The sequence below is a fragment of the Strix aluco genome, chromosome 8 (genome assembly GCF_031877795.1).
Source record: "Strix aluco isolate bStrAlu1 chromosome 8, bStrAlu1.hap1, whole genome shotgun sequence".
Classification (NCBI taxonomy): domain Eukaryota; kingdom Metazoa; phylum Chordata; class Aves; order Strigiformes; family Strigidae; genus Strix; species Strix aluco.
In genome coordinates, this window is record NC_133938.1 from 10,921,516 (window position 1) to 10,934,338 (window position 12,823).

General features: G+C 37.4%; 1 protein-coding gene across 9 annotated transcripts in view; it reads right to left on the reverse strand.

The window, feature by feature from the left end:
* Window positions 1-12,823, reverse strand: part of MAST2 (microtubule associated serine/threonine kinase 2) — a 198,194-nt gene that overhangs the window by 42,839 nt on the left and 142,532 nt on the right. For 4 of the 9 annotated variants that reach the window (XM_074832136.1, XM_074832139.1, XM_074832143.1 and 1 more), the window contains 3 exons: window positions 8,725-8,879; window positions 7,502-7,567; window positions 125-200 (listed from right to left, as the gene is read on the reverse strand). In XM_074832136.1, coding sequence (XP_074688237.1) covers window positions 125-200; window positions 7,502-7,567; window positions 8,725-8,879 — 297 coding nt within the window. Of the gene's footprint in view, window positions 1-124; window positions 201-7,501; window positions 7,568-7,638; window positions 7,715-8,724; window positions 8,880-12,823 lie in introns of those variants that run through there. The other 5 variants (XM_074832138.1, XM_074832137.1, XM_074832142.1 and 2 more) reach the window with 2 other exon arrangements.

Sequence of the window (12,823 nt, forward strand, 5' to 3'; positions counted from 1 at the left end):
GCAAAATGCACTGCTTGGAAATCAGAGGTAAGAGCTGGGCTCCTTCTCCAATGAGCACAACAAATTAATTCTGAGCTTGGTCACAAGTTCATTGAATACATTATTCAAAAACGTGATTCCTTACCTTTGGAAACCTTTCTTTGTACACATGATTCATCATTATTATTTCACTGTCAAAGGAAATTGGGGAGCGACCCGGACTAGAGGAGAAAAGAAAGTACATTATCATTCACAGATATCACATGAAACCCCTCCAAAATCCAGTGCTGGTCATAATGCTGCCATGCTGACTGTAGCCCTTCCAAAGGTTTGACTTCACTTCAGTAATGGGCATATGCTTAACTTCAGAGAAAATCCTAGCAGGCACTGGCACTCTACAGCCTTCACAGTTAACTCATCTGAAAATTGCTAACACTGCTGTCTTGATGGGCAGAAACCCACCTGTTTTCAGTGAATGCAAGCCCTAATATACAAGCATGTAAAAAAAAAATCAGTGCATTTGTTGCAGTTACATCTGTTATTTCCCTCGTTCTCTTACTGCCCTCCAAGGTAGTGGTAGCAGCCCTGCTCAGGAAGAAATCACTATTATCTCTGGAGTCTCTAGTGCTGGAAAGGAGCAGAGTAAAATGAAACAAGGAATATCACGCTACAGGAGGGATGCATGAGCAGTGTTATTCATCTAAACTTTAAACATAAATACCACAAGCAATAGGAACAGAATACTTTTATAAAAAAACTGCATTCCCTTGAGGCATGTTACACCATGGATGCATATGCATGTATGCATAGGTTAGCAAGCAACTTCAAGGCACACCAAAAAACAGGACACTAAATCTTGACAAACTGCATTTATATTACTGTTTGGGTATTTTTTTTTAAAGAAGAGTTGCATCTCATTTCATCACATCTGATAGTATGCAATGCTCTGACTCATTCTGCCACTGAGGACAGCCTGAGTGAGGTAATGCAGATAATCCCCAGCTACAGGACTGCCTACAGCATCTAATTTCTCTGGTTACCTTGTTTCAATGTTCAAGACAAGCAAGCAAGGGCTTCAATTATTTGGCTTATTACATGATCACTGTCTTTATGGTTTTGAGAATACTACATATTGCTAAAAATATTTTCTCTATGTCAAAAAACACAATTTTATCTTGAATGACTTCAAACACTTTAAACTTTAAACACTGAAATGAATCTCTCTAAATGGAATAAATGCATTTTAAACTTGGAATGTATCACAGTTACTACCTTGCTGCTAACCTATTTAAAGAAAAAGCATTCTTTTGGGAACACATACTTACAATTCAAAGAAAATTTAACTCATTGGCTCACAGAATATAGCCATACCAAGCTCTTTTCATGCCTGGTGCTGGAATTCCATGAATTACATTGAGTCTTGTTTTTATTAAGGTTTATCCCTCAGCTTTGGAAAATGTACTTCAGATTAAATCTCTCCCTGAATTTTTATATTAAAGGAGAAAAACTGATTTGGATGTTCTGGATACCAAGTAAAAACATAACTTCATCAACTTTTTTTTGAAGGAAATACATCCCTTAACTTGATAGATAGCTACTTTTAATCAAGGAAAATTGTCTTTAAAAATAAACTTATGTTTATATTCATATATAATGTATGAGATAATAAAAAGAAGGGTAAGAACATTTAAATGTCAGACTTAGAAGCAAATTCCCCCACACATCTAACCTGCTATCTTTATCCTTTTTTTTCTAAGACCAAACAATCTGACACAAATACATGACACTTGTTTACTAACAGTTCATATGGAGCTGAAGAAGTTTATGAACATAGTTATTGAAGAATTCATATTTCTATAATGTATTATTTCTCTGTGTGATTTAAGTAAGGTATAAATTACAAGGATATATAAAGTCTTTGATACTAACTACAGAAATACGGAGGCACATACATACTTCATTTTAACACTAAAGTAGTTCTACTAAAATTTGTGTATGCTTAAGTATTTGCTGTCTTAGGGCTAGAATAAAATATGAGGGTTTTTGCCTTTTGCTTTCAAGACACTTTATTCTTATGGATACAGGAAATCAAGAGCTATGCAGAAATCACGCTACTTGAGCTGTCCTGCCAGCAGATCTTGTGTTTCCTTCAGGAGAGCCACAATGATATGGGAGATTATTGGGTTTGCTTTTGTTTTTTACGATTCTGAAAAAAAATAATTTCTTTGCACAAGCATCTACTGATTGGAAAGAAAGTAAACATTATAATCCCTTAACTTCCTTGGGCATTGGCAGTTTTGTCAGCTGTCTTTGGAAGCTGATTATATCACTTTTTACCACCTAAAACAAAAGACCATCCAAACAACTCCAGATAAAACCTGGGATCAAGGTTCAAATTGTCATTCTAAATACAAATTGACTGATATAACAGGTCAAATTAAATGTCTAGCTGACTACAGCAAGACTGAAACATAATATACTGCACCATAATTTTTTATGTTGATCCTTAGTCTGGGAAACCACAGAAATAATTAGATGGATAACTGACTAACTAATCAAAGGCTAGATGCCAGGCACTGCTGGTTACTTTACAGAACCTTTGAGACACAATCAGGTAAAAAAGAAACCAGGACTGGGCAGATAACGGAATGCCACCAAGGGAGAATGTAAGAAAATTTAGAAAAAGAAAAAAGGAGTTTAATACTTTGTATTGCCATGGCAGCTTTTCAGTTGCAAAAGCTTCACACATCCATCTAGCACCAAAAATTTCACATACAGAACTAAACCAGTCTAACATTTCAAGCCTCACAAAGGAACAGATTATTTTCTGTAAAACAGACGACACATACTGTACACGTGCATAACATTTTAAAACAAAAAGCAGGCTGCTTCTCTTTTCTTGGTGTAGATAGGTAGGTCAAAGAAATTATTATTGTCAGTGAGTTTTTCATTTCAGTAGAGCAGACATTAGAAGAATAATATCTGTCCCCTTAAGCTTAACAGCAGAATGAAAAACTACTCTTTTTCCCTTCTTCACTCTCCCTCCACTTTATGAAATGATGTGGTGGTACACTTCCAGTGACATCTATCTCCCGCAAAGGTTTCTAGACTTCAGCTTGCCAAAACTCATGTGTCTTTATCTGATGCTAGAAAGTGAAAATAGCTTATAGTTATTTCAAGGAGTGGCATTTATAGTAATAACTTAAATCTCACAAAATCTAGTTTAACTGTGACTAAATAAAACTATGTTTATGAATACCTAATTTTTCCTTTACTGTGACAGTTGTATTTATTAGAAAAAAAACAGAGAAGCTAAAAGCACTGTACTTCCCTCTGCTTTTACCCTGTACATACAGATTTAATTAGGATGTATTTACATCATATTACCAAAGTCAATGTCCATAGTAAAATTAAAACCATAGGCCTTAATTTTCTGTCATTTCCAGACACACAAAGTAAGGCATTTTAAAACTAGAGCTAAAGTTGTATGAATTATAAACTAAGTTAAACCTACTGCTGAAGGTGAGCAGAGCACTGGCCTTCCTCTTCCCCCAAGAAATAAATATCTAAATCATTGACCACATACAAATTACATTAATATTAGAAGCAAGTCATAAAACTCCCCCTGAAAAAAAGAGACAATAAAGCAGAAGCAAATATGGACAATCTACATATGTCCATCAAATTCAGAGCAAATATGACTCAGTGCTTCACCCAGACCACAACAATAAGACCTTGGGGCCTAATCCTGTTTCTGGACTGGACAATGACCGAAGGAGAACTGAACTCAGTCGGGCAGAATCCATCTGCTAAAGTCTGAATTTATGCAACATGCACGGTAATAGTGAAATACAGTTTCTCACAGAATTACAACAATCTATACCATGGAGGAAATAATGTAGAAGATTAAATGTGTAACTTTAGATTATTTTTCAGTATTTATTCAAGGATCCTTCTTCCTGCATAATCATAACCAAACAGCAACAGAAAGTCCACACCAGGCAGTTATTCTAGTGCTGCTAGAAAAAGAGAATCGGAGGCAAAGCAGTATATACAGTAATTCTTCTTCCTATGGAACAAGCAAGCAGTGAAACAGAACAGTAAATAGCCTTTCTCACTGAGCACTTTGAAAGTCATTTCTGAGTTTGTTCGCATCCTTTTTGACCTTTTAAATTCATTTTTACAAACACTGAGCTTCAGCTACATTTAGTCTGGGGACAAATACTATTTGTGATTTGTTTTGTATCACTGAACTGTTTTCCACTTCAGCCCTTCTTTATATTAGGAGTGACGTTCTTATGAATGTAAGGGGTTTTAAAACAGTATTTATAAATAAAATTAATAAATAAGTAATAATTATATGTGTATATATATGAGAGAACATTAAGAGAAAGGAAATACATTTCAGTTGCAATCTCTTTGAAAGTAAGGACTAATGAGATTTCTCTACAGACTTACACAGGGGCTGCAGCTAGCTCTTTCCAGTACTTTAGCATTTTTTATGCATGCCAACAAAGACTGAGACTGCTTTAGACAGAAAACCCAAGAAAGTTAAAGTAATGAGCAGTACAAAGCGCAAATAAGAATACCCAGTTTTCCTCATAATAGAAAACCATAAAAATGGTGAAAACAAAAGTTAATAAATTTAGAACAAATCACTTTGAAGAACGTTTTAAAATCAAGTTCACAGAACTCACTGTCTTGAGAGAGAAGAAAAGAGAGACCAACATTATCTGTAACATAGTTAAAATGTATTTTCATAAGAAATAGATGCCTTATGCTTCAGAATAAAGCTATTATCCTTCTCTGCAAATCTGTGGCAGATGAATCCCTGGTCTGCAGGAAGCACTGCCTGCTCCTCCACAGCTTGTGGTGGACAGCACTTTGGGAAAGCAGCAGCATGAAGCGATGAAACTACCAAGATTACTCAAGTGGTTAAAGCTGACGCTTAAGTGCAGTGAGAAGTGCAGTGAGATGAGAGAGCTCCACAACCTGCAGGATCAATTTTTAAGATAAAAATGGACTACGTGGGCCACTGGTGTGGTTTCACAACACCTATTCCTTCTTCCCATCTTGGGTATTTTATTGTCAGAAACCTTTTTTGGCAACTGGCATTTGCTAGGAATTGTCTCTGTATATTCTTAGTGGCAGGATCTAGCATGTCGAAAGTCAGGTTGGAGGACTGCATTTAAAAACCACTACTGAGCAAAGAGATGAAGGAGCATATTTGATTAAGGATGATCTCATCTACTTTAACTATGTAAAAATTCACTGTTACAATCTTCAACTCTTTCTCCCTAGACAACATTATCCTGAAATATGAAAAGAGATCAAGAAAAGTGGGCAGACTGGTGGGCTGAGTGACTGCAGAGAGGCAGCTCCTGAAGAAGTTGTTGCTAGTTAACTCTACTTTTATCTCTGACATTCTCCACACATTCCCATGTGTTAGCAACCACTAAAGGATGACAAGTAAACAAAACTGGGAAAAGACGGAGGGCACCATCTCTCTAACTTAAAAGAGTAATGATGCCAAGTTTAGTGCAAGAATTCATACTCTCCATGCATTTTACTCCTGGGAGAAAAGATCTTCTTCAGGTAAAGCCCAGGATTGTTCTCAACAAAGTGCATGTAGCCTGGGAATCTCTCTGTTGGCCAATAACTTGAAGGATTTGAAGACTGTATTACCAAAAAACAGAAAACAGTGGAGAGATGATATTTAGGAACTACTTCTGCAGGTAATAAATATTCTCTTCTACTGAAGACATATAATAAGCACAAAAACAGGTGGGACACAAGGAAATACGTTCTTTCATTTAGTATGTCAGTACTGGATCTACTGGAGACGGATGAGAGAACAGTCTCCTGGCTTTAGCAATCAGCTTTAAAAGCACATCATACTTTTGGATTCCAGCATTGGTCTCATGCTACCTCCTTCACCCTGCACAGTAAAGAAGCTGGGAAATAACCAATCCCATTTCTTTGGCGTAGGAATTTGGGTGATTTCAAATAAGGCATCATTAGTATCTTCAAGCCACACTGGCAGAACACTTCAAGCAACAGAGGTGCTACCAACTTGTCAGTGTACATCAGCCAACGCGCTACCCTCCACGACTGTACGTACGCTTTGTTAGTTCTTTTATCCAGTTTGATCGTTAAGACTGCTCTGTATGAACAGAATTTGTAGCTAGGTACAAGAACATGATAAATTTCTAGTCAAAGAAGTAGATTTCTCCAAGAGTTACATCTAGGCAATACTCTCCTCTATCTAGGAGCAGAAAAGGATCATCTGATACTTCTAAAAAATCTTGGATTACACAGACCCTCAAAAAAACCCAGTCCCAGCATTTGACAGTGACATCTCAAAATACCAGCTTCTCTCTCATAAAAAGAGATGTAAGGCTGCAGTTATAAAGGATGAAAAATGAATACATGTTAACAATCGGTCATAAATATCAGACCATCTTTTAAATTACAAAGCTGTGACGGCCAATTAAGGAAAATGTCTCATGTATTTTTTTCATCTGCTTTTCATTAAAGCTGATCAAACAAGACCATTAAATACTTATGAAAATATTACATTTTTAGAAAATTCCTGATTAATTTTCAACACATTAACTGCTCAGATTTTTTCATTTTTTAAGTAAGTAAAAATATCCTCTCACCAAGTGAGCTAACTCTTTCATGTGGGCAAATAAATAAGCCAACTGTGCAGTGAATAAGGTCTGGTCTTCATGTATTTCAGTACTTTGTTTACAAGGACATGCTACTCTGTCAAAGAAGGTGTTTGCTCCTGCAAACATTGCTCCAATTGGTTGGATTGACATATCAATTTTTCTTTGAGGTGCAAGGGCCAGTAGTGGCAAGGGTGCTTTAGAGTCACACAGCCTCACAGTACTAGCAATAAACAAAATGAAAAACAAATCAGGCACAGTAAGTTTAAAGAATAAAATTACTTAATTCTAAGCTTTGGAATACCTATAAGGCTGGCCATTATCACACTGAAAACGAGAGAGCACTAGAGAAAGCATTCAAGAGAGGAAGAAGATTAATCACATAGTTATGTGACACACTGAATTAATCTAGTCTCGTCACAAACTATAAACCTACTGTATGATAACTCTGCTTTTAAATTGGCTCACAGAGGTAAAATGCTCAGCAAGTTGACAATCCATATTAACAAGGAAAAAATAAAATTGGGCTCTTCATTTTAATGTTTATATCATTCTTGCATTAGCAAGAGTATCTTATACTTCATTATGCCAACAGTAATGTGTCTGTGTTAGAAAGGACAATAATTACTTTAGTGAAGTGTTGTCTACCTACAGTAGCTGTCTTATCTATAAAGAATTAGTACTACTACAGTTACACTACTCAGCAATAGTCAGCATTAACAGTGATGGCAAGAGGACTGAAGGAGGATTATTGTTCAAAGAGACTTAGTACAAATCATATAACTAGTCTTTTAGTACATGGCAATTTGCGGAGATCACAGGCTGAGTGTGCTACTACCCATAGCACTTACCTGCTCCTGTAGATTACTGTGTAACTACACTTAGTAAATCCATATGCAATTACCGTGCAGCCTGCACTGAAGTTTAGAACACACAAATAATTACAAATAATCATGAAAGGTCAGCTCTGCCATGACATGATACTCACCATGGCTTTTTTGTTGTCTTAACCTGTTTCACTTCCTTCTATTTCAAACCCCGGCCTAGGGCCTGAGCTGGGCACACTGATTCAGTATTTCCAGATGGCAGAGTTTCTGAATCTTGTCCATTAATTTCAAGGTGATATCCACCTCTGACACCCTCAGATGAGAAGCAGAAGGGAGAGACTTCACCTCCTTGTCCCCTGCTTCACAAGATGCTGCATCTAGAGGCACACATCTCTAGACTTCCATTCACTTGGTCCAGCGCTAAATGCACAGCAAAACTTAAGGCTACGATACAAAATGTTTGTGGATTTATTCCACGTAATTGTTAGAGACCTGCAGGAAAGATTGCCCAGAGATTTTGTGGAATCTCCGTCCTTGGAGATATTCAAAAGCCGCCTGGACAATCTGCTTGAGCAGGGGTTTGGACATGATAAACTCCAGAGGTCCTTTCCAACCTCAGTCATTCTGAAATTCTGTGAAGGATGAAGTTCTAGTTGCTTCTGGTTTTAAGTTTGGAAAAATCAACTGCACAAGGAAATAATCCCTGGATAGCTACCTTTGAACAATGAGTTCGCTGAAGCAACAGGAAAAATTATTCAACTGCTAATGCAGGAGAAATGTTTTCAGCACTATTACAAAATTGCTCTTGGGTGCAATTCCATTTAAGGTTTTGACTTCATCTACTCTAGTTTTCATACTCCTTCAGAAGCACTGCTGGAAAAGTTATTAACAGTGACTGTAACCACTTCTTTATATTAATGCAGCAAAATTCTGAGAAGAAACTTCACTAAAGGAAATCTACATCCTATAAATTTAGTCTGAGATGCTTGTGGATCGTATTTTCAGGGAGACATTGTGAAGATACAAAAGCAGACTGTGCTAATCATTTTTCAAACCAAAACCTCAGCATCAAATGTAACAAAAAAAAATCCTTTCTAATTAGGTGAGGTAGGTTAAACATTGATTACAGTAATTTCAAAACCATGTAAAAAACTACATATGACTATCCTTAGATCTGAAAGCACACATAGAAATTTCAATACATGTGTCCAACAACTTAAAAATTCAACAAACAACCTGAAGCTCACCTGAGACTGCGAGATCGAGGCCTCAAGGCTGGAGAATGACGCCCTTCCTCATCCGTGATGCTCTCAGTACTGAAATGCTTTGTCAGGAAATGAAGTTCATCTGCCGTGGGCTGAAAGGGCAGCTGGTGCAGCTTCTCCTGAGATGAGCATGATGACTGAGTACAGAAAAAAATACAGAAAAGAAATGCACTAAACGCATGCATAGGGGTCAGCTAATGAATGGAAGAGGAACGGATTCTGCCAGACACTGCACACTCCAGAGGAAAAGAAAGCTACTTATCAGACCAGGTGCCTCTTTTTACTGTTCTCATTAGGCTAAGCCAACCCTTACATACTATGATAGAGCCGGTGAGATCAGGAAAACTTTGGGAGAAGGCTAGGGAACCATTGCGTCCCATTCTGGAACCATTACATCTGATCATGCAGGTAATTTACTACCAGGAGACAGAAAGGAAGGTACATGAGCACCAGTGCTACTCTGGAAAGAACAAGGAGGTTCCTGGAGTGGTGAGCAACTTTCTTTCCTTTTCCCTCATGCTGTCAGCTCAGGAGTTCACTAGCATGCAGAATGCTATGGAGCTGTGTAGGCGTGAGAGTTTTTGCTGATTATTGGCTCTCATTGGAAATTGTTGCTGTAAATGGTCAGGATTTCATTTGTCCCCTTCCTTTACCCATCAGGCTTCCTCTCTAACGAAGCAGGCAATAAGAAAATGAAAGTAGCTGACTTGGCAGAGTTGTAAGATCAAGAGTTTCTTGTTATAAACAGCTTATTCATCTTTAAATAAGCTGATGCATTTATACGACACACATCCTGTGATATTGATAGACATGAAACTGTTTTAATTCTTCAACCTCAAGAAACCTGAGATTAAAATAAGTATTTGTGGTGTTAATAACATCAAATGTTGGATGTTCCAGGGGAAAAAGCTGTAGATCAACTAAAGAACACATTTTTTCTTCTGTGATTTTTCAGTGCCGCCTTCCATTATACAAAAGTAAGAAAATACATTATGTAAGGACAAATTTAAAATCCTCTTCAAAAACAAAGGCGGGGGGGGAATGTGCTGAATAACCAGAGTAGCACTGAATAACACCTGTGGGCCTTATTAAAAACATCATCCTAATCTAAGTTCTAAGGCTCCTTATTGATCTGATGAAATTAATTATGTACACTGTTCCAGTGGAAAAACTTTGTCTCTTGCTACAATGACCCTCACTCAAACTGGAAAGCACTGCATCCTAGTACCAGAAGTATTGTATACACATAACATGCATGACCAAAGCTTTAACTCACCTAGCGTGCTTTTCTAGACTTATTTGCTGATGATGGTTTTTGGAAAAGAAAGCTAAGAATTATAGCCAAGCAATGAAAGCCAAATGCTGACAAGGCTTTTCATCGAGTCCTGCATGTTTGTAATGTTGATAGGAAAGAGAAAATATTCTGAAGTCACCTAAAACAGGTACATCCAAATTTGTCAAGAAGCTAACAGCTACACTTGAACTGAATTAAAACTAAGCAGACTGTTGCAGATCCTAACATAGTCTTATCTAGAGAATTCTAGACAAGACTGAGATGGAGATCTGAATGTGAGAACTTATAAACCTAAAGATCATATTCTTTGATAAAAATATAATTGGCTTCAGACTTCTACTCCCCCTGAACTGCATAGAGGTATTTACAGAGAAGAACCCCCCGGAGAGCCGTGGCACATGCACGAACTCCCCAAGCATGGCTGGAACTGGAAGCCACTACCTCCAATGTTTTCCTTCAGGCAGGTGTAGGTGCAGGGATCATGTTGGGAAGTCATCTCCAGCACAGTGTCCACACAGTGATGATTATTCGGATGGCTTATCAGCTTACACCGGTCTAATCCACACTGAAGCCAAGACAGAGGGTCTGGGTATTTGATAGCCCACAGCTATTCTGCTGTGCACACTGCTTATGCCAAATAGAGGAAAGATTCTCTCCCTGTAGTACAGAATTATGCAAGCCCTGTTTGACTTCCAAAGCTTTCTTTGATGTCTGTCTTTGTATCTTACACAATACAAGGAGCAGGAAGAAGTACCTGCCTATGAAAAGACAGCAACGCTTTTCAAAGGTACGTGTCAGCTGACATCCCATCCATGATGAACAACATGAATCCTGCAATAGAGCAGGAAGTACTAAAGACACCTTCCTACAAACCTGCATTAGCAGGTATTCAGGTACTGGCATTACAAATACATGTCTTATTCAAAACAAAATTGAACTAGAACTACCACATTAAGGAAGGTTAGCACGTCGTTACTAGTTACTAGAGTTAGGAAAAAAAAAAAAATCAAAACCGGTAAGTCTAGAAAAAAGCATAAAAACCCAAAAGCAAAATCACTGGGGAAGCAGTGCTAGTCATCTCATGGATGACCCAACAAAATCCTCCCTCCACTTTCTCTCTTCCACAGTAATGAGATCACAAAGTTTATAATTCCAGAGAATAATTAAAGCGACCCCTGAAGATAAAGACCATGATGAGAAATGGACTTTCCTCTGCCAAGGGCTTCTCTAGCAGTCTTAAGGCGTACAACCTTTCAATGAAAAAGCATGAAAGCAAAGTGAAACACTTCTGAAGTATTGATTTTTAAGTAATCACATCACTGTATTCAATATTTGCAGCAGACTAATATAAACATCCCCCTGGTGTCTTAATTACAGATGCAGAATTAGCCAACTGTTCTCCAGTAAAAAAATTCAAGCTAATACTACAGTAGCTTATACATTAACTTTGCATCTAGAAAATGAATAGCAGATTACATGTTTAAACATAATTGTATATTGGCTCATTCAACTGACTGTTCTGTAAACACCTAACTTGAAAGAAGGTCTTCTCCAGCTTTTTGTTGGTCTGATGATACATATCCGGTCTTCATGATTTGTATGAAAAGGGTAAACGTGTATTTTTTAGAAGTGTCATTCCTCATTTGGAAGCAAAAAATAAAGCGGAACCTACATCAGTTTCCACTGATTTTAGACTAGGCAAATGTCTTGGTTTCTTCAGTTGATTGGTTGGTAGAGCAGCTGATCTATGACCACAGAGATGCAGGTCAGCTCTAACTGCCATAGAGAAACTCAGGTCAGCAGAACACAGAACTGATGTTCCTCTTGATATTTAATTTCCTACTGATACGTACACCAGAAAGAAGGTCTACCAGCTTCCTTCTGTCTTACTTGAAAAAGAAAGATAATCTTGAGGACTGATCACACCAAACGGAAGCCCAAATTCTGTTAAATTCACTTCTGCGGCATTAATTTGTTGTGCCCTTTTGACAAGCCCCTTGATTACTTCTTACTTCAGTTTTAAAGTCTGTGCAGGAATAAAACTGCTTATCAACTTCAGAGGTGTTATTCAGATCAATTCAAATTAATTCTAATCTATGAAATACTATAATAGTATTGTCATAGACAAGTAGTAAATAGGATTGGCTTAGAAATGTAATACTAAGTTTAATAGCTCCAAGAATTGCATCACTACTTATTAAACAGCCCATTTCAATGTCTTTCTGAGATTGTAACACTGAACCAGTAAAAAGGACAAGAGATGAGAAACTCAGCCATTTACCAAAAAAAAAAAAAAGTCTTAGAATTAGAGGTTTTAATCTATTTCCTGCAGGAAGGTGAATTCAGATCCACATATGACTGTCACTTCATGCTTCTCATTATACCACCCTGTTTTCTGTTGCTTACAATACTTCTAATACTTACACGATTTGAACGGATGCTTTCTATGTGACATGTTTATCTCAGATTTGTTGTGTTGTTTGTTGGGTTTTTTCCTGGAAAAATGTCAATCAAAATGATCTAGCTATATCTGGGAACTTGACAAGAGACAAATATGCTTTCTTTCCCATATCAGAAAGCTGAGAACTTCCTAAAAGTAGCTTTAATGTCCCTATTTCAAAGCAAGGACTGATACTTCCCACAGATTTTTTTTTTTTGTTAGGTTTGCTTTTTCCGTGGGCATCTACCCAAAGGCTGGTCAAACTATAAACTCTTGAAAAACTACTGACCACACCTGCAGGTAAGAAGGACTTACACACTGTAGGCAACTTGGTCTCCAAAGGTGTC